The sequence below is a fragment of the Salvelinus alpinus genome, chromosome 22 (genome assembly GCF_045679555.1).
Source record: "Salvelinus alpinus chromosome 22, SLU_Salpinus.1, whole genome shotgun sequence".
NCBI lineage: Eukaryota > Metazoa > Chordata > Actinopteri > Salmoniformes > Salmonidae > Salvelinus > Salvelinus alpinus.
The window spans coordinates 25,904,464-25,919,054 of NC_092107.1; the positions used below are offsets into that span (position 1 = coordinate 25,904,464).

General features: G+C 45.7%; 1 protein-coding gene across 1 annotated transcript; it reads right to left on the bottom strand.

The window, feature by feature from the left end:
• LOC139549311 (C5a anaphylatoxin chemotactic receptor 1-like) lies at nucleotides 1-6,084 on the bottom strand. Its single transcript, XM_071359628.1, has 2 exons — nucleotides 5,950-6,084; nucleotides 1-1,192 (listed from the first exon to the last, which is right to left on the bottom strand). The coding sequence occupies exon 2, from the start codon at nucleotides 1,178-1,180 to the stop codon at nucleotides 125-127; it is 1,056 nt and encodes a 351-aa protein (XP_071215729.1). The 5' UTR covers nucleotides 1,181-1,192; nucleotides 5,950-6,084; the 3' UTR covers nucleotides 1-124.
• Between the last annotated feature and the right edge of the window lie 8,507 nt (nucleotides 6,085-14,591).

The following is a 14,591-nucleotide window of genomic DNA, read 5'->3' on the forward strand; positions in this document are numbered from 1 at the left end:
ACACACACACACACACACACACACACACACACACACACACACACACACACACACACACACACACACACACACACACACACACACACACACACACACACACACACACACACACACACAGAGAACTTTACATAATATTCATCTCCTGGTTTCTTTCTGATGTGCTCCTGGACATGCTCTTTCTGGGTAGCGGCTCCTCGGTGGCGAAGTTGAACATACTGCGCAGGGAACGATTGATACTCTGCTTAAAGCCTCGTCCCAGACACACATAGATCAGAGGGTTGAGGCAGCTGTTACAGTAGGCAAGACAGAGGGCCAGGGTGTGGGCCAGCTGTACGTTGGCGCTGTGCGATGAGTGCCGGGGGGTCAATAGGATCAGGAAATCCAATATGTGCAGTGGAACCCAGCACAGGAAGAAGCTCAGCAACACAGCAAAAATGACCCTCAAGGTGCGTCTGGAGCGCACCTCACTCACCCTCCCAGACCCCACCCCAGACCCCCGCCCGGCCCTGCTATACACAACCCAATGACACGCCACGATGGTGATGAATGGCATCACAAAACCCACCAGGAAGCGTACTGTAGTGATAGTCCAGCCGCTAACTATAGTGTGAGATCCCAGGCACTCTGATTTACTGGTGCTTAGCTGGACCTCCTTCACGTAGACAAACTGGGGGATGCTGCCCAGCAGGGCCAGGAGCCACAACCCGATACACACCCAGGTGGCCTTGCGAGGCCTCCTCCAGTTCTGGCACCACACGGGCAAGCTGACCAGCAGCCAGCGGTCCAGGCTGATAAGTACTAGCAGCAGCACGCTACAATACATGACCAGGTAGATGAGTCCCTTGAGCAGCTTGCAGGCCACGGGGCCAAAGGGCCAGTGCTGGTCCATGGCCAAGGGCACCATGAGGAGCGGCAGGGACAGACAGCACAGCAGGTCAGCCAGGGCCAGGTTGAGGAACCACAGAGAGGTGACGGAGCGCCGCATGCGGAAGCCCGTCACCCACACCACCAGAGCGTTGCCCGGGACCCCCAGCAGGAAGACCAAGCTATAGAACACCAGGGCGGACAGGTGACGGGGCCCCAGCACAGGACCAAGGTCCTCAGGCTTGACAAAGTCCAATTCAGTTAAGTTCAGGAGCCTCAACTCATCATCAGTGAACATCGAGCTCCAATCATCCATGCTTGGAGATGACTGTTGAGGGGAAGGGAAAGACAGTAGTATGATAGTTCCTATAATAGCATTGTATCAATACAATAATACAGGTATTCTTGAAAGACGGGACAATCTCTTTTTAAACTTTTTAAAATTAGGTTTTGGAATCATAAAGCAACTGAGGGAAAACAAAATGTATACTTTGTATATCACTTGAATGATGAAGAATAATTCATTTTTGTCAACTCCATAAAACATAATTTCGTCTAATGTTATCTCCGTCAGAGTGCTGAAAGACCTGTTTTTACTGGGGATTTTCAATTGAACAATCTTCTATACTTTACAAATAATTGTACTTAACTTTTATTTTTAGAGGTACAAATATGTCTGTTTCAAGGATCACCTTCATCAGTGGTTTGTCAATATTCAGAAAAAATATTTATTCACTGTTCTGCAACATACAGTGCATTCGGAACGTATTCAGACACCTTGACTTTTTCCACATTTTGTTACTATACATCCTTATTCTAAAATTGATTAAATATATATTTTTCTCATCAATCTGCACACAATACCTCATAATGACAAAGCAAAATCAGGTTGTTGGACAATACATTTCTGTCCAAAAATGATGCAGAAAAATGTATCCATGCTTTGTTACTTCTAGGTTAGACTACTGCAATGCTCTACTTTCCGGCTACCCAGTTAAATCACTAAATAAACTTCAGTTAGTGCTAAATACGGCTGCTAGAATCCTGACTAGAACCCAAAAATTTGATCATATTACTCCAGTGCTAGCCTCCCTACACTAGCTTCCTGGGCAAGGGCTGATTTCAAGGTTTTACTGCTAACCTACAAAGCATTACATGGGCTTGCTCCTACCTATCTTTCCGATTTGGTCCTGCCGTACATACCTACACGTACGCTACGGTCACAAGACGCAGGCCTCCTAATTGTCCCTAGAATTTCTAAGCAAACAGCTGGAGGCAGGGCTTTCTCCTGTAGATCTCCATTTTTATGGAATGGTCTGCCTACCCATGTGAGAGACGCAGACTCGGTCTCAACTTTTAAGTCTTTACTGAAGACTCATCTCTTCAGTGGGTCATATGATTGAGTGTAGTCTGGCTCAGGAGTGTGAAGGTGAACGGAAAGGCTCTGGAGCAACGAACCGCCCTTGCTGTCTCTGCCTGGCCGATTCCCCTCTCTCCACTGGGATTCTCTGCCTCTAACCCTATTACAGGGGCTGAGTCACTGGCTTACTGGTGCTCTTTCATGCCGTCCCTAGGAGGGGTGCGTCACTTGAGTGGGTTGAGTCACTGACGTGATCTTCCTGTCTGGGTTGGCGCCCCCCCCTAGGTTGTGCCGTGGCGGAGATCTTTGTGGGCTATACTCGGCCTTGTCTCAGGATGGTAAGTTGGTGGTTGAAGATATCCCTCTAGTGGTGTGGGGGCTGTGCTTTGGCAAAGTGGGTGGGGTTATATCCTTCCTGTTTGGCTTTGTCCAAACTCTCAACTGAGTTTGACCAGTTTATTCGACTTTTATTATGACTTTTTGAATTTTCCGTTCATGCGTAAAATCTTCATGGGCACGTGAGCTCCACCATGCTAGCCAAAGTTGCTAATTCGACAGAAGAAATGGACATTCTAAAACAAAACAACAATATATTGTGGAACTAGGATTCCTGGCACTGCATTCTGATGAAAGTTCATCAAAGGTAAGGGAATATTTATGATGTTATTTCGTATTTTTGTGGACTCTTTGGACTCCAACATGGCGGAGAATGGCTGAGCGCTGTCTCAGATTATTGCATGCTGTGCTTTGTACTAAAGTTATTTTTTTAAATCTAACACAGCGGTTGCATTAAGAACCAGTGTATCTTTAATTATATGTGCAACGTGTATTTTTCAGCAAAGTTTATGATGAGTTTTTCCTGTTAGATTACGTGGCTGTCTAAAATTTCTCCGGACATTTTGGTGCCATTTGTGACCATGGCTGCAATGTAAAACCCCGATTTGTAGCTATAAATATGCACATTTTCGAACAAAACATAAATGTATTGTATAACATGATGTCATAAGACTGTCATCTGATGAAGTTGTTCAAAGGTTAGTGATTAATTTTATCTCTATTTGTGGGTTTTGTGAAAGCTATCTTTGCGGTGAAAAAATGGCGTTGTGTGTTGGGTTATTGTGGTGAGCTAACATAAATATAGGTTGTGTTTTCGCTGTAAAACATTTTAAAAAGCGGACATGTTGGCTGGATTCACAAGATGTTTATCTTTCATTTGCTGTACAACATGTATTTTTCATAAAAGTTTTATGATGAGTATTTCTGTATTTCACGTTGCTCTCTGTAATTATTCTGGCTGTTTTGGTGCCATTTGTGACCATGGCTGCAATGTAAAACCCCGATTTGTAGCTATAAATATGCACATTTTCGAACAAAACATAAATGTATTGTATAACATGATGTCATAAGACTGTCATCTGATGAAGTTGTTCAAAGGTTAGTGATTCATTTTATCTCTATTTGTGGGTTTTGTGAAAGCTATCTTTGCGGTGAAAAAATGGCGTTGTGTGTTGGGTTATTGTGGTGAGCTAACATAAATATAGGTTGTGTTTTCGCTGTAAAACATTTTAAAAAGCGGACATGTTGGCTGGATTCACAAGATGTTTATCTTTCATTTGCTGTATTGGACTTGTGTTTTCATGAAATTATATTATATGATATCCCTGTGGCGCTAGGCTAGGCTATGCTAGTCAGCGTTTCTGATGAGGATGATCCCGGATCCGGGATGGGGGGTCCGTAGAGGTTTTAAGGTGTCTGACGGAGTTAACATAAGTTCGATGAAAATATATATTTAAAATAAACATATTTGAACCAAAATTCATTCCTATCTTAATCTATACTGAACAAAAATATAAATGCAAAATGAAACCATTTCATTGATTTGATTGAGTTATAGTTCATATGAGGAATACAGTCTATTGAAATAAATTAATTAGCCCCTAATCTATGGATTTCACATGACTGGGAATTGTCCGCAATTGTGTTCATTATTCCTGCCCATACCTCTGTTCACAACGTTGACATCAGCAACCCTCTCGCCGACACAACGCCATACACATGGTCTACGGTTGTGAGGCCGGTTGGACGTACTACCAAATTCTCTAAAACAACGTTGGATGTGGCTTATGGTAGAGAAATGAACATTAAATTATCTTTCAACAGTTCTCGTGGCCCTAATCTATGTATTTCACTTGCCTGGGCAGGGGCGCAGCCATGCGTGTGCGTGTGTGTGTGTGTGTGCGCGTGCGTGCATTCGTCCCCTGAGTGAGTTTGAGACTTAGTGTTTGTCCCCCCCAGTGTACTGTGATCCTGTGGCTACCATTTCTCAGTAAAGTATTATATATTTCCTTAACCACTGATTCCTTCTCTCTTGTCTTTTCTGCACCTGGGTACAACCTCACCACATCACAGACCATGGTGATTTCAATATTGTTTGTTTAATTCTATCAAAAGTAGAGCACTTTACAGGCCACCTTGTTACACTACATGTAATGAGGACATGAAGGGTATTATGGTGGAGCTGACCCGGCTCATTCCTGATTCATTTAGGATTTCAGACTAATCTGACGGAGGTAACCAACGGCTCTGTTCAATCTGTCTCGTTGAAGCGTAACAGCTTGCACGCTAGAAATGAAGGTAATTTCTGTTTTAGCCGACATACTGTATGCAGCGTTTACCGTGAATGCAGTCTCTGCTAAAGTGGGAACATTGCCTTTAAATTTCAATCAAGTTGTAACACTGAACTTCTGTATTGAATAGAGCCACAAATCTCCCGACACATTTGTTAGGAATCAGTTTTGAGAGAAATATCATTTGAAGTCAGAGGGCAAGAAATGACATAAGATCCCTCTTCAGTTCGTTTGAATTAATGCACATTTTTAGGAGAGATATGCATGTGTGTATGTACTGTATGTATTTGCAAAAATATATATGGGAGATTGGAAGTGATGCAGACAATTACATTGATAGAAGCTACAATCTATCTGCAATATCTACAATCGATCTGCAATATCTACTCTAAGCAGAGTTTGGAATTAGGATCCTTTGCTCCGGATAATGGCATTTCTGGGCATATGGAAATGAATAATATTGAAAATATTTTGGAATTTCCTGAAGCAAATCTTCCCCTTTAAAAATGCTGGGGTGGTTCCTTTCTCCACAGACCTTTAAAAATAAGCTCAAATAATGCAACAAAATCTTCTTCTTTTTTCAACTATAAAGTTTCACTGCCAGACAAGGATTGTCCTGACTTTCAAGAATCCCTGAATGGAATGGTATAATTGTTAAAGCATTGAATGCATGATCTTGGTTGGGTTAAATGCATAAGACACATTTCAGTTGAAGGCATTCAGTTGTACAACTGACTAGGTATCCCCCCTTTTACCATTACATACTATTATGATGACTTGCTAGTTGCTATTGTTTATTCACACTGTTTTTTTTAGATTCAATCCGTAATTGTCCATATCAAGACCAAAGTAAATAACCATAGGAAATTAACATTTCATTAATGCTGGAATGGCTTAGTTGTGATAACAGGGTTCAACAGGATTTGAAATTGAGGAATAACACAAACACACTTTATAAAGTGATACAAGACCAGTCAGCATTTTACATGACATTTAAGTAATTCAAGTGCAAAATACCTCTAAAATGAAATAATTTCAATCAGATAATCAATCACCGAACACTGTAAAATTAAGGTTACAATTAAGGTTGTACTTTACCTTAGTTTTCAGATTTATGGCTCGATGTCCTCTTGTTGATGACTCCACACACAACCAGAAAAAATAAGAACTGTTCTTCTTTAGCACCTCACCCAATCATGACCTCACCTCCTTATGATCAGGAATTGTAAAAACGCATTGCCAAATATACAGGGAGAGATACAAACACAAATGACATAGTACTGGTCATGAGAACACCTGAGAACTGGACTAACACCCATATAACTATATAGACATGCCCAATCTACCTATATGGGCAAAGACGCAACCCCCACTAAATATTGTCACACTGATTAGTAAGGATTAAAAAAATAAGAAATCTGAGCATCTCTAGATTGTATCCTGATAAGAGCTTGGCAGCCCTAAAGTGTTATAGGTTAGGATGTCAAGGTCATGGGTGACCCCAATGAATTAGTGTCCACTTTATCTCTGAGCCCTTAGCTGTTTCCATATTTATGCCTGTCTTTTCTGGGGTCTCCCTGAGGACAGGCTGGCTGGCACTCCGTCACAATGAAGTTTGACCCTGTTCCTCACTATTATCTGATACTAGCTGTGTGCTACTCTATCTGCTCTCTTCATCCCTACATGGCTTGTTGATGAATACTGGATAAGAATCCTCATCTGAGCTCTCAGACTCAGTGCTCTCAACATTTTGCTGAGGTGGTTCTTTTCTCCACAGACCTCTATGCTGGGGTGGTTCCTTTCTCCACAGACCTTTACGCTGGGGTGGTTCTTTTCTCCACAGACCTCTATGCTGGGGTGGTTCTTTTCTCCACATACCTCTATGCTGGGGTGGTTCTTTTCGCCACAGACCTTTACGCTGGGGTGGTTCTTTTCTCCACAGACCTCTATGCTGGGGTGGTTCCTTTCTCCACAGACCTTTACGCTGGGGTGGTTCTTTTCTCCACAGACCTCTATGCTGGGGTGGTTCTTTTCTCCACATACCTCTATGCTGGGGTGGTTCTTTTCGCCACAGACCTTTACGCTGGGGTGGTTCTTTTCTCCACAGACCTCTATGCTGGGGTGGTTCCTTTCTCCACAGACCTCTATGCTGGGGTGGTTCTTTTCTCCACATACCTCTATGCTGGGGTGGTTCTTTTCGCCACAGACCTTTACGCTGGGGTGGTTCCTTTCTCCACAGACCTTTATGCTGGGGTGGTTCTTTTCTCCACAGACCTCTATGCTGGGGTGGTTCTTTTCTCCACAGACCTATATGCTGGGGTGGTTCCTTTCTCCACATACCTCTATGCTGGGGTGGTTCTTTTCTCCACAGACCTCTATGCTGGGGTGGTTCCTTTCTCCACAGACCTCTATGCTGGGGTGGTTCTTTTCTCCACAGACCTCTATGCTGGGGTGGTTCTTTTCTCCACATACCTCTATGCTGGGGTCGTTCTTTTCTCCACAGACCTCTATGCTGGGGTGGTTCTTTTCTCCACAGACCTCTATGCTGGGGTGGTTATTTTCTCCACAGACCTCTATGCTGGGGTGGTTCTTTTCTCCACAGACCTCTATGCTGGGGTGGTTCTTTTCTCCACATACCTCTATGCTGGGGTGGTTCCTTTCTCCACATACCTCTATGCTGGGGTGGTTCTTTTCTCTACAGACCTCTATGCTGGGGTGGTTCCTTTCTCCACATACCTCTATGCTGGGGTGGTTCTTTTCTCCACAGACCTCTATGCTGGGGTGGTTCCTTTCTCCACAGACCTCTATGCTGGGGTGGTTCTTTTCTCCACAGACCTCTATGCTGGGGTGGTTCTTTTCTCCACAGACCTCTATGCTGGGGTGGTTCTTTTCTCCACAGACCTCTATGCTGGGGTGGTTCTTTTCTCCACAGACCTCTATGCTGGGGTGGTTCTTTTCTCCACCGACCTCTATGCTGGGGTGGTTCTTTTCTCCACATACCTCTATATTGGGGTGGTTCTTTTCGCCACAGACCTTTACGCTGGGGTGGTTCTTTTCTCCACAGACCTCTATGCTGGGGTGGTTCTTTTCTCCACAGACCTCTATGCTGGGGTGGTTCTTTTCTCCACATACCTCTATGCTGGGGTGGTTCTTTTCGCCACAGACCTTTACGCTGGGGTGGTTCTTTTCTCCACAGACCTCTATGCTGGGGTGGTTCTTTTCTCCACAGACCTCTATGCTGGGGTGGTTCTTTTCTCCACAGACCTTTATGCTGGGGTGGTTCCTTTCTCCACAGACCTCTATGCTGGGGTGGTTATTTTCTCCACAGACCTCTATGCTGGGGTGGTTCTTTTCTCCACAGACCTCTATGCTGGGGTGGTTCCTTTCTCCACAGACCTTTATGCTGGGGTGGTTCTTTTCTCCACAGACCTCTATGCTGGGGTGGTTCTTTTCTCCACAGACATCTATGCTGGGGTGGTTCCTTTCTCCACAGACCTCTAAGCTGGGGTGGTTCTTTTCTCCACAGACCTTTATGCTGGGGTGGTTCCTTTCTCCACATACCTCTATTCTGGGGTGGTTCTTTTCTCCACAGACCTCTATGCTGGGGTGGTTCCTTTCTCCACAGACCTCTATGCTGGGGTGGTTCTTTTCTCCACAGACCTCTATGCTGGGGTGGTTCTTTTCTCCACAGACCTCTATGCTGGGGTGGTTCTTTTCTCCACAGACCTCTATGCTGGGGTGGTTCTTTTCTCCACAGACCTCTATGCTGGGGTGGTTCTTTTCTCCACAGACCTCTATGCTGGGGTGGTTCTTTTCTCCACATACCTCTATGCTGGGGTGGTTCTTTTCGCCACAGACCTTTACGCTGGGGTGGTTCTTTTCTCCACAGACCTCTATGCTGGGGTGGTTCTTTTCTCCACAGACCTCTATGCTGGGGTGGTTCTTTTCTCCACAGACCTCTATGCTGGGGTGGTTCCTTTCTCCACAGACCTCTATGCTGGGGTGGTTATTTTCTCCACAGACCTCTATGCTGGGGTGGTTCTTTTCTCCACATACCTCTATGCTGGGGTGGTTCTTTTCGCCACAGACCTTTACGCTAGGGTGGTTCTTTTCTCCACAGACCTCTATGCTGGGGTGGTTCTTTTCTCCACAGACCTCTATGCTGGGGTGGTTCTTTTCTCCACAGACCTTTATGCTGGGGTGGTTCCTTTCTCCACAGACCTCAATGCAGGGGTGGTTATTTTCTCCACTGACCTCTATGCTGGGGTGGTTCTTTTCTCCACAGACCTCTATGCTGGGGTGGTTCCTTTCTCCACAGACCTCTATGCTGGGGTGGTTCTTTTCTCCACAGACCTCTATGCTGGGGTGGTTCTTTTCTCCACAGACCTCTATGCTGGGGTGGTTATTTTCTCCACAGACCTCTATGCTGGGGTGGTTCTTTTCTCCACAGACCTCTATGCTGGGGTGGTTCTTTTCTCCACATACCTCTATGCTGGGGTGGTTCCTTTCTCCACATACCTCTATGCTGGGGTGGTTCTTTTCTCTACAGACCTCTATGCTGGGGTGGTTCCTTTCTCCACATACCTCTATGCTGGGGTGGTTCTTTTCTCCACAGACCTCTATGCTGGGGTGGTTCCTTTCTCCACAGACCTCTATGCTGGGGTGGTTCTTTTCTCCACAGACCTCTATGCTGGGGTGGTTCTTTTCTCCACAGACCTCTATGCTGGGGTGGTTCTTTTCTCCACAGACCTCTATGCTGGGGTGGTTCTTTTCTCCACAGACCTCTATGCTGGGGTGGTTCTTTTCTCCACCGACCTCTATGCTGGGGTGGTTCTTTTCTCCACATACCTCTATGCTGGGGTGGTTCTTTTCGCCACAGACCTTTACGCTGGGGTGGTTCTTTTCTCCACAGACCTCTATGCTGGGGTGGTTCTTCTCTCCACAGACCTCTATGCTGGGGTGGTTCTTTTCTCCACATACCTCTATGCTGGGGTGGTTCTTTTCGCCACAGACCTTTACGCTGGGGTGGTTCTTTTCTCCACAGACCTCTATGCTGGGGTGGTTCTTTTCTCCACAGACCTCTATGCTGGGGTGGTTCTTTTCTCCACAGACCTTTATGCTGGGGTGGTTCCTTTCTCCACAGACCTCTATGCTGGGGTGGTTATTTTCTCCACAGACCTCTATGCTGGGGTGGTTCTTTTCTCCACAGACCTCTATGCTGGGGTGGTTCCTTTCTCCACAGACCTTTATGCTGGGGTGGTTCTTTTCTCCACAGACCTCTATGCTGGGGTGGTTCTTTTCTCCACAGACATCTATGCTGGTGTGGTTCCTTTCTCCACAGACCTCTAAGCTGGGGTGGTTCTTTTCTCCACAGACCTTTATGCTGGGGTGGTTCCTTTCTCCACATACCTCTATGCTGGGGTGGTTCCTTTCTCCACAGACCTCTATGCTGGGGTGGTTCTTTTCTCCACAGACCTCTATGCTGGGGTGGTTCTTTTCTCCACAGACCTTTATGCTGGGGTGGTTCCTTTCTCCACAGACCTCTATGCTGGGGTGGTTATTTTCTCCACAGACCTCTATGCTGGGGTGGTTCTTTTCTCCACATACCTCTATGCTGGGGTGGTTCTTTTCGCCACAGACCTTTACGCTGGGGTGGTTCTTTTCTCCACAGACCTCTATGCTGGGGTGGTTCTTTTCTCCACAGACCTCTATGCTGGGGTGGTTCTTTTCTCCACAGACCTTTATGCTGGGGTGGTTCCTTTCTCCACAGACCTCAATGCAGGGGTGGTTATTTTCTCCACTGACCTCTATGCTGGGGTGGTTCTTTTCTCCACAGACCTCTATGCTGGGGTGGTTCCTTTCTCCACAGACCTCTATGCTGGGGTGGTTCTTTTCTCCACAGACCTCTATGCTGGGGTGGTTCCTTTCTCCACAGACCTCTATGCTGGGGTGGTTCTTTTCTCCACAGACCTTTATGCTGGGGTGGTTCTTTTCTCCACATACCTCTATGCTGGGGTGGTTCTTTTCTCTACAGACCTCTATGCTGGGGTGGTTCCTTTCTCCACATACCTCTATGCTGGGGTGGTTCTTTTCTCCACAGACCTCTATGCTGGGGTGGTTCCTTTCTCCACAGACCTCTATGCTGGGGTGGTTCTTTTCTCCACAGACCTCTATGCTGGGGTGGTTCTTTTCTCCACAGACCTCTATGCTGGGGTGGTTCTTTTCTCCACAGACCTCTATGCTAGGGTGGTTCTTTTCTCCACAGACCTCTATGCTGGGGTGGTTCTTTTCTCCACATACCTCTATGCTGGGGTGGTTCTTTTCGCCACAGACCTTTACGCTGGGGTGGTTCTTTTCTCCACAGACCTCTATGCTGGGGTGGTTCTTTTCTCCAGAGACCTCTATGATGGGGTGGTTCTTTTCTCCACAGACCTCTATGCTGGGGTGGTTCTTTTCCCCACAGACCTTTATGCTGGGGTGGTTCCTTTCTCCACAGACCTCTATCCTGGGGTGGTTCTTTTCTCCACAGACCTCTATGCTGGGGTGGTTCTTTTCTCCACATACCTCTATGCTGGGGTGGTTCCTTTCTCCACAGACCTTTATGCTGGGGTGGTTCTTTTCTCCACAGACCTCTATGCTGGGGTGGTTCTTTTCTCCACAGACCTCTATGCTGGGGTGGTTCCTTTCTCCACAGACCTCTATGCTGGGGTGGTTCTTTTCTCCACAGACCTTTATGCTGGGGTGGTTCTTTTCTCCACAGACCTCTATGCTGGGGTGGTTCTTTTCTCCACAGACCTTTATGCTGGGGTGGTTCTTTTCTCCACAGACCTCTATGCTGGGGTGGTTCTTTTCTCCACAGACCTTTATGCTGGGGTGGTTCTTTTCTCCACATACCTCTATGCTGGGGTGGTTCTTTTCTCTACAGACCTCTATGCTGGGGTGGTTCCTTTCTCCACATACCTCTATGCTGGGGTGGTTCTTTTCTCCACAGACCTCTATGCTGGGGTGGTTCCTTTCTCCACAGACCTCTATGCTGGGGTGGTTCTTTTCTCCACAGACCTCTATGCTGGGGTGGTTCTTTTCTCCACAGACCTCTATGCTGGGGTGGTTCTTTTCTCCACAGACCTCTATGCTAGGGTGGTTCTTTTCTCCACAGACCTCTATGCTGGGGTGGTTCTTTTCTCCACATACCTCTATGCTGGGGTGGTTCTTTTCGCCACAGACCTTTACGCTGGGGTGTTTCTTTTCTCCACAGACCTCTATGCTGGGGTGGTTCTTTTCTCCACAGACCTCTATGCTGGGGTGGTTCTTTTCTCCACAGACCTCTATGCTGGGGTGGTTCTTTTCTCCACAGACCTTTATGCTGGGGTGGTTCCTTTCTCCACAGACCTCTATCCTGGGGTGGTTATTTTCTCCACAGACCTCTATGCTGGGGTGGTTCTTTTCTCCACAGACCTCTATGCTGGGGTGGTTCCTTTCTCCACAGACCTTTATGCTGGGGTGGTTCTTTTCTCCACAGACCTCTATGCTGGGGTGGTTCTTTTCTCCACAGACCTCTATGCTGGGGTGGTTCCTTTCTCCACAGACCTCTATGCTGGGGTGGTTCTTTTCTCCACAGACCTTTATGCTGGGGTGGTTCTTTTCTCCACAGACCTCTATGCTGGGGTGTTTCTTTTCTCCACAGACCTTTATGCTGGGGTGGTTCCTTTCTCCACAGACCTCTATGCTGGGGTGGTTATTTTCTCCACAGACCTCTATGCTGGGGTGGTTCCTTTCTCCACAGACCTCTATGCTGGGGTGGTTCCTTTCTCCACAGACCTCTATGCTGGGGTGGTTCCTTTCTCCACAGACCTCTATGCTGGGGTGGTTATTTTCTCCACAGACCTCTATGCTGGGGTGGTTCCTTTCTCCACAGACCTCTATGCTGGGGAGGTTCCTATTGTAAAGGATTTTTTGTTTGCTTTTCTGATAACTAATTGCTGTGTTCTATTCATGTGCTGTTGTATAGACACATTTCGGTGTTCATGCAAGTTGCTGACTGTACAAATCCTCAATCTCAGTAGCTGCAATTTGGCAGTAAGCCCAGACCTTGTTTTGAGAAAGAAGAAAAGATATCTCAGTTTCAAGGTCTCAGCTTAGAGAGAAGAAGCCTCGTGAGATATTGGTCTGTCACATGTTATGAACCAGTATTGGTCTGTCACATGAAACAGAACGTTAATGATTCATTAATTATGCTAAATCATGCAAATATAACTTGTCTGTGTATAGCCGCATATAAGACAACTGCTGGGACTGCCCAGGGAGAGCTCCTGATTGACATGTGTACTATGGTGCATTGAGTTGGTTGGAACCTCTCCAGCGCGCTGACAATAAACAATGATTCGAATTTCCACGACACTTTTTCCACAGACCTCTCTGCTGGGGTGGTTCCTTTTTCCACAGACCTCTACTCGGTGCTTGAACTGGTTGCTCAAATGGAAGGGAATTACATGACTGTTAGAATAATTTATCAAGGGTTAAGATAAATGATTAAATAATTCTACCCAGAAACTTAACCATTAGTATTATTTGTTAGGTAGCATGTAGGGGGGTAGAAAGGAATGTCTGTGTGTGTGCCTAAAGAAATCGAAGGGATCATTAACCTATGGTTGAACCACTAAGCTATAACTCTGTGAAGATAAGAGAAGACAGGTTTTCCGTATCTGGGGGGGGGGGGGGTGGAACTGTCAGCTAAGGGGTAATAAACTGGTAAAAGGCTTCAGGAGATAATCCAGATTAGTGTGTATGTATCTGCGTTAGTAATAGAAGGGATAAAAAGAACGGTTTTGTATATGCACGTCAGAGATCTCTCGAGAATAAACACTATTGATTAATTTGGACACGGGTCTATTTTATGCAAGTAAGGATCTTACATATTCTTAGAAACGGACAGAGTGTTTGCTTTGTATAATTAAATTGGTTAATGAACATATAGGAAACAAATTCCTTCATCAATGACATGAGTATATTGTGATGCAGAAACCGGGCCCTGCCTGTACCCCTCTCGGGTTTAACCTCATAGACAGGGCTGTCATCACCTTTCCTGGTTACAACCACGTGTATTTGGTCCTCCCAGTGTGCTTAGCTTTCCCTGTCCCACACGTTATGACATGCACCAGAACACGACCCCCTGAGATCAGAACCAAACTAATTTTCTTCCGATCGTAGTAGGCTTTTCCCTTTGCTGTTGATAACTCCATGTTTCTTATGGCGATGTCATAGGCTTCTGCCATCTGTTGCTGCCACTACTTAGCATAATCCTAGTATGATTTTTCCTGTTCTTTTATCTGTAACCCAAAGACAAGGTCAACAGGTAACAGTGGAGCCCTTCCAAATAGCAGGAAATACAGTGAGAACCCAGTAGCATCACTGGTGGTACAATTATATGCATGAATGACCTTGTTTAGGTAATCACCTCAGTTGGCCTTTTTCTCTTCATCTAGTGTGTCCAACATTGACAATAGTGTACGGTTAAATATCTCCACCAGATTCTCCTGTGGATGATAAGGAGCGGTTCTGGAATTGGCCCGTACAGTTCTGGAAGGTTTTGATTTTCAAACTATCTTCCCTGATTGTGATGGATTCTTTACACAGCCAAACTTTGGGAAAAAATCCTCAAAGCTTTTTTGCTGCAGTTATCCCTGACTTGTTTTTGGTGGGGTAGACTTGTGCAAATTTTGTAAAGTTATCTAAAATAACTA

Excerpts from the sequence above, each read along its gene's own strand:
- LOC139549311 (XM_071359628.1), bottom strand. The coding sequence starts at position 1,180 with ATGGATGATTGGAGCTCGATGTTCACTGATGATGAGTTGAGGCTCCTG.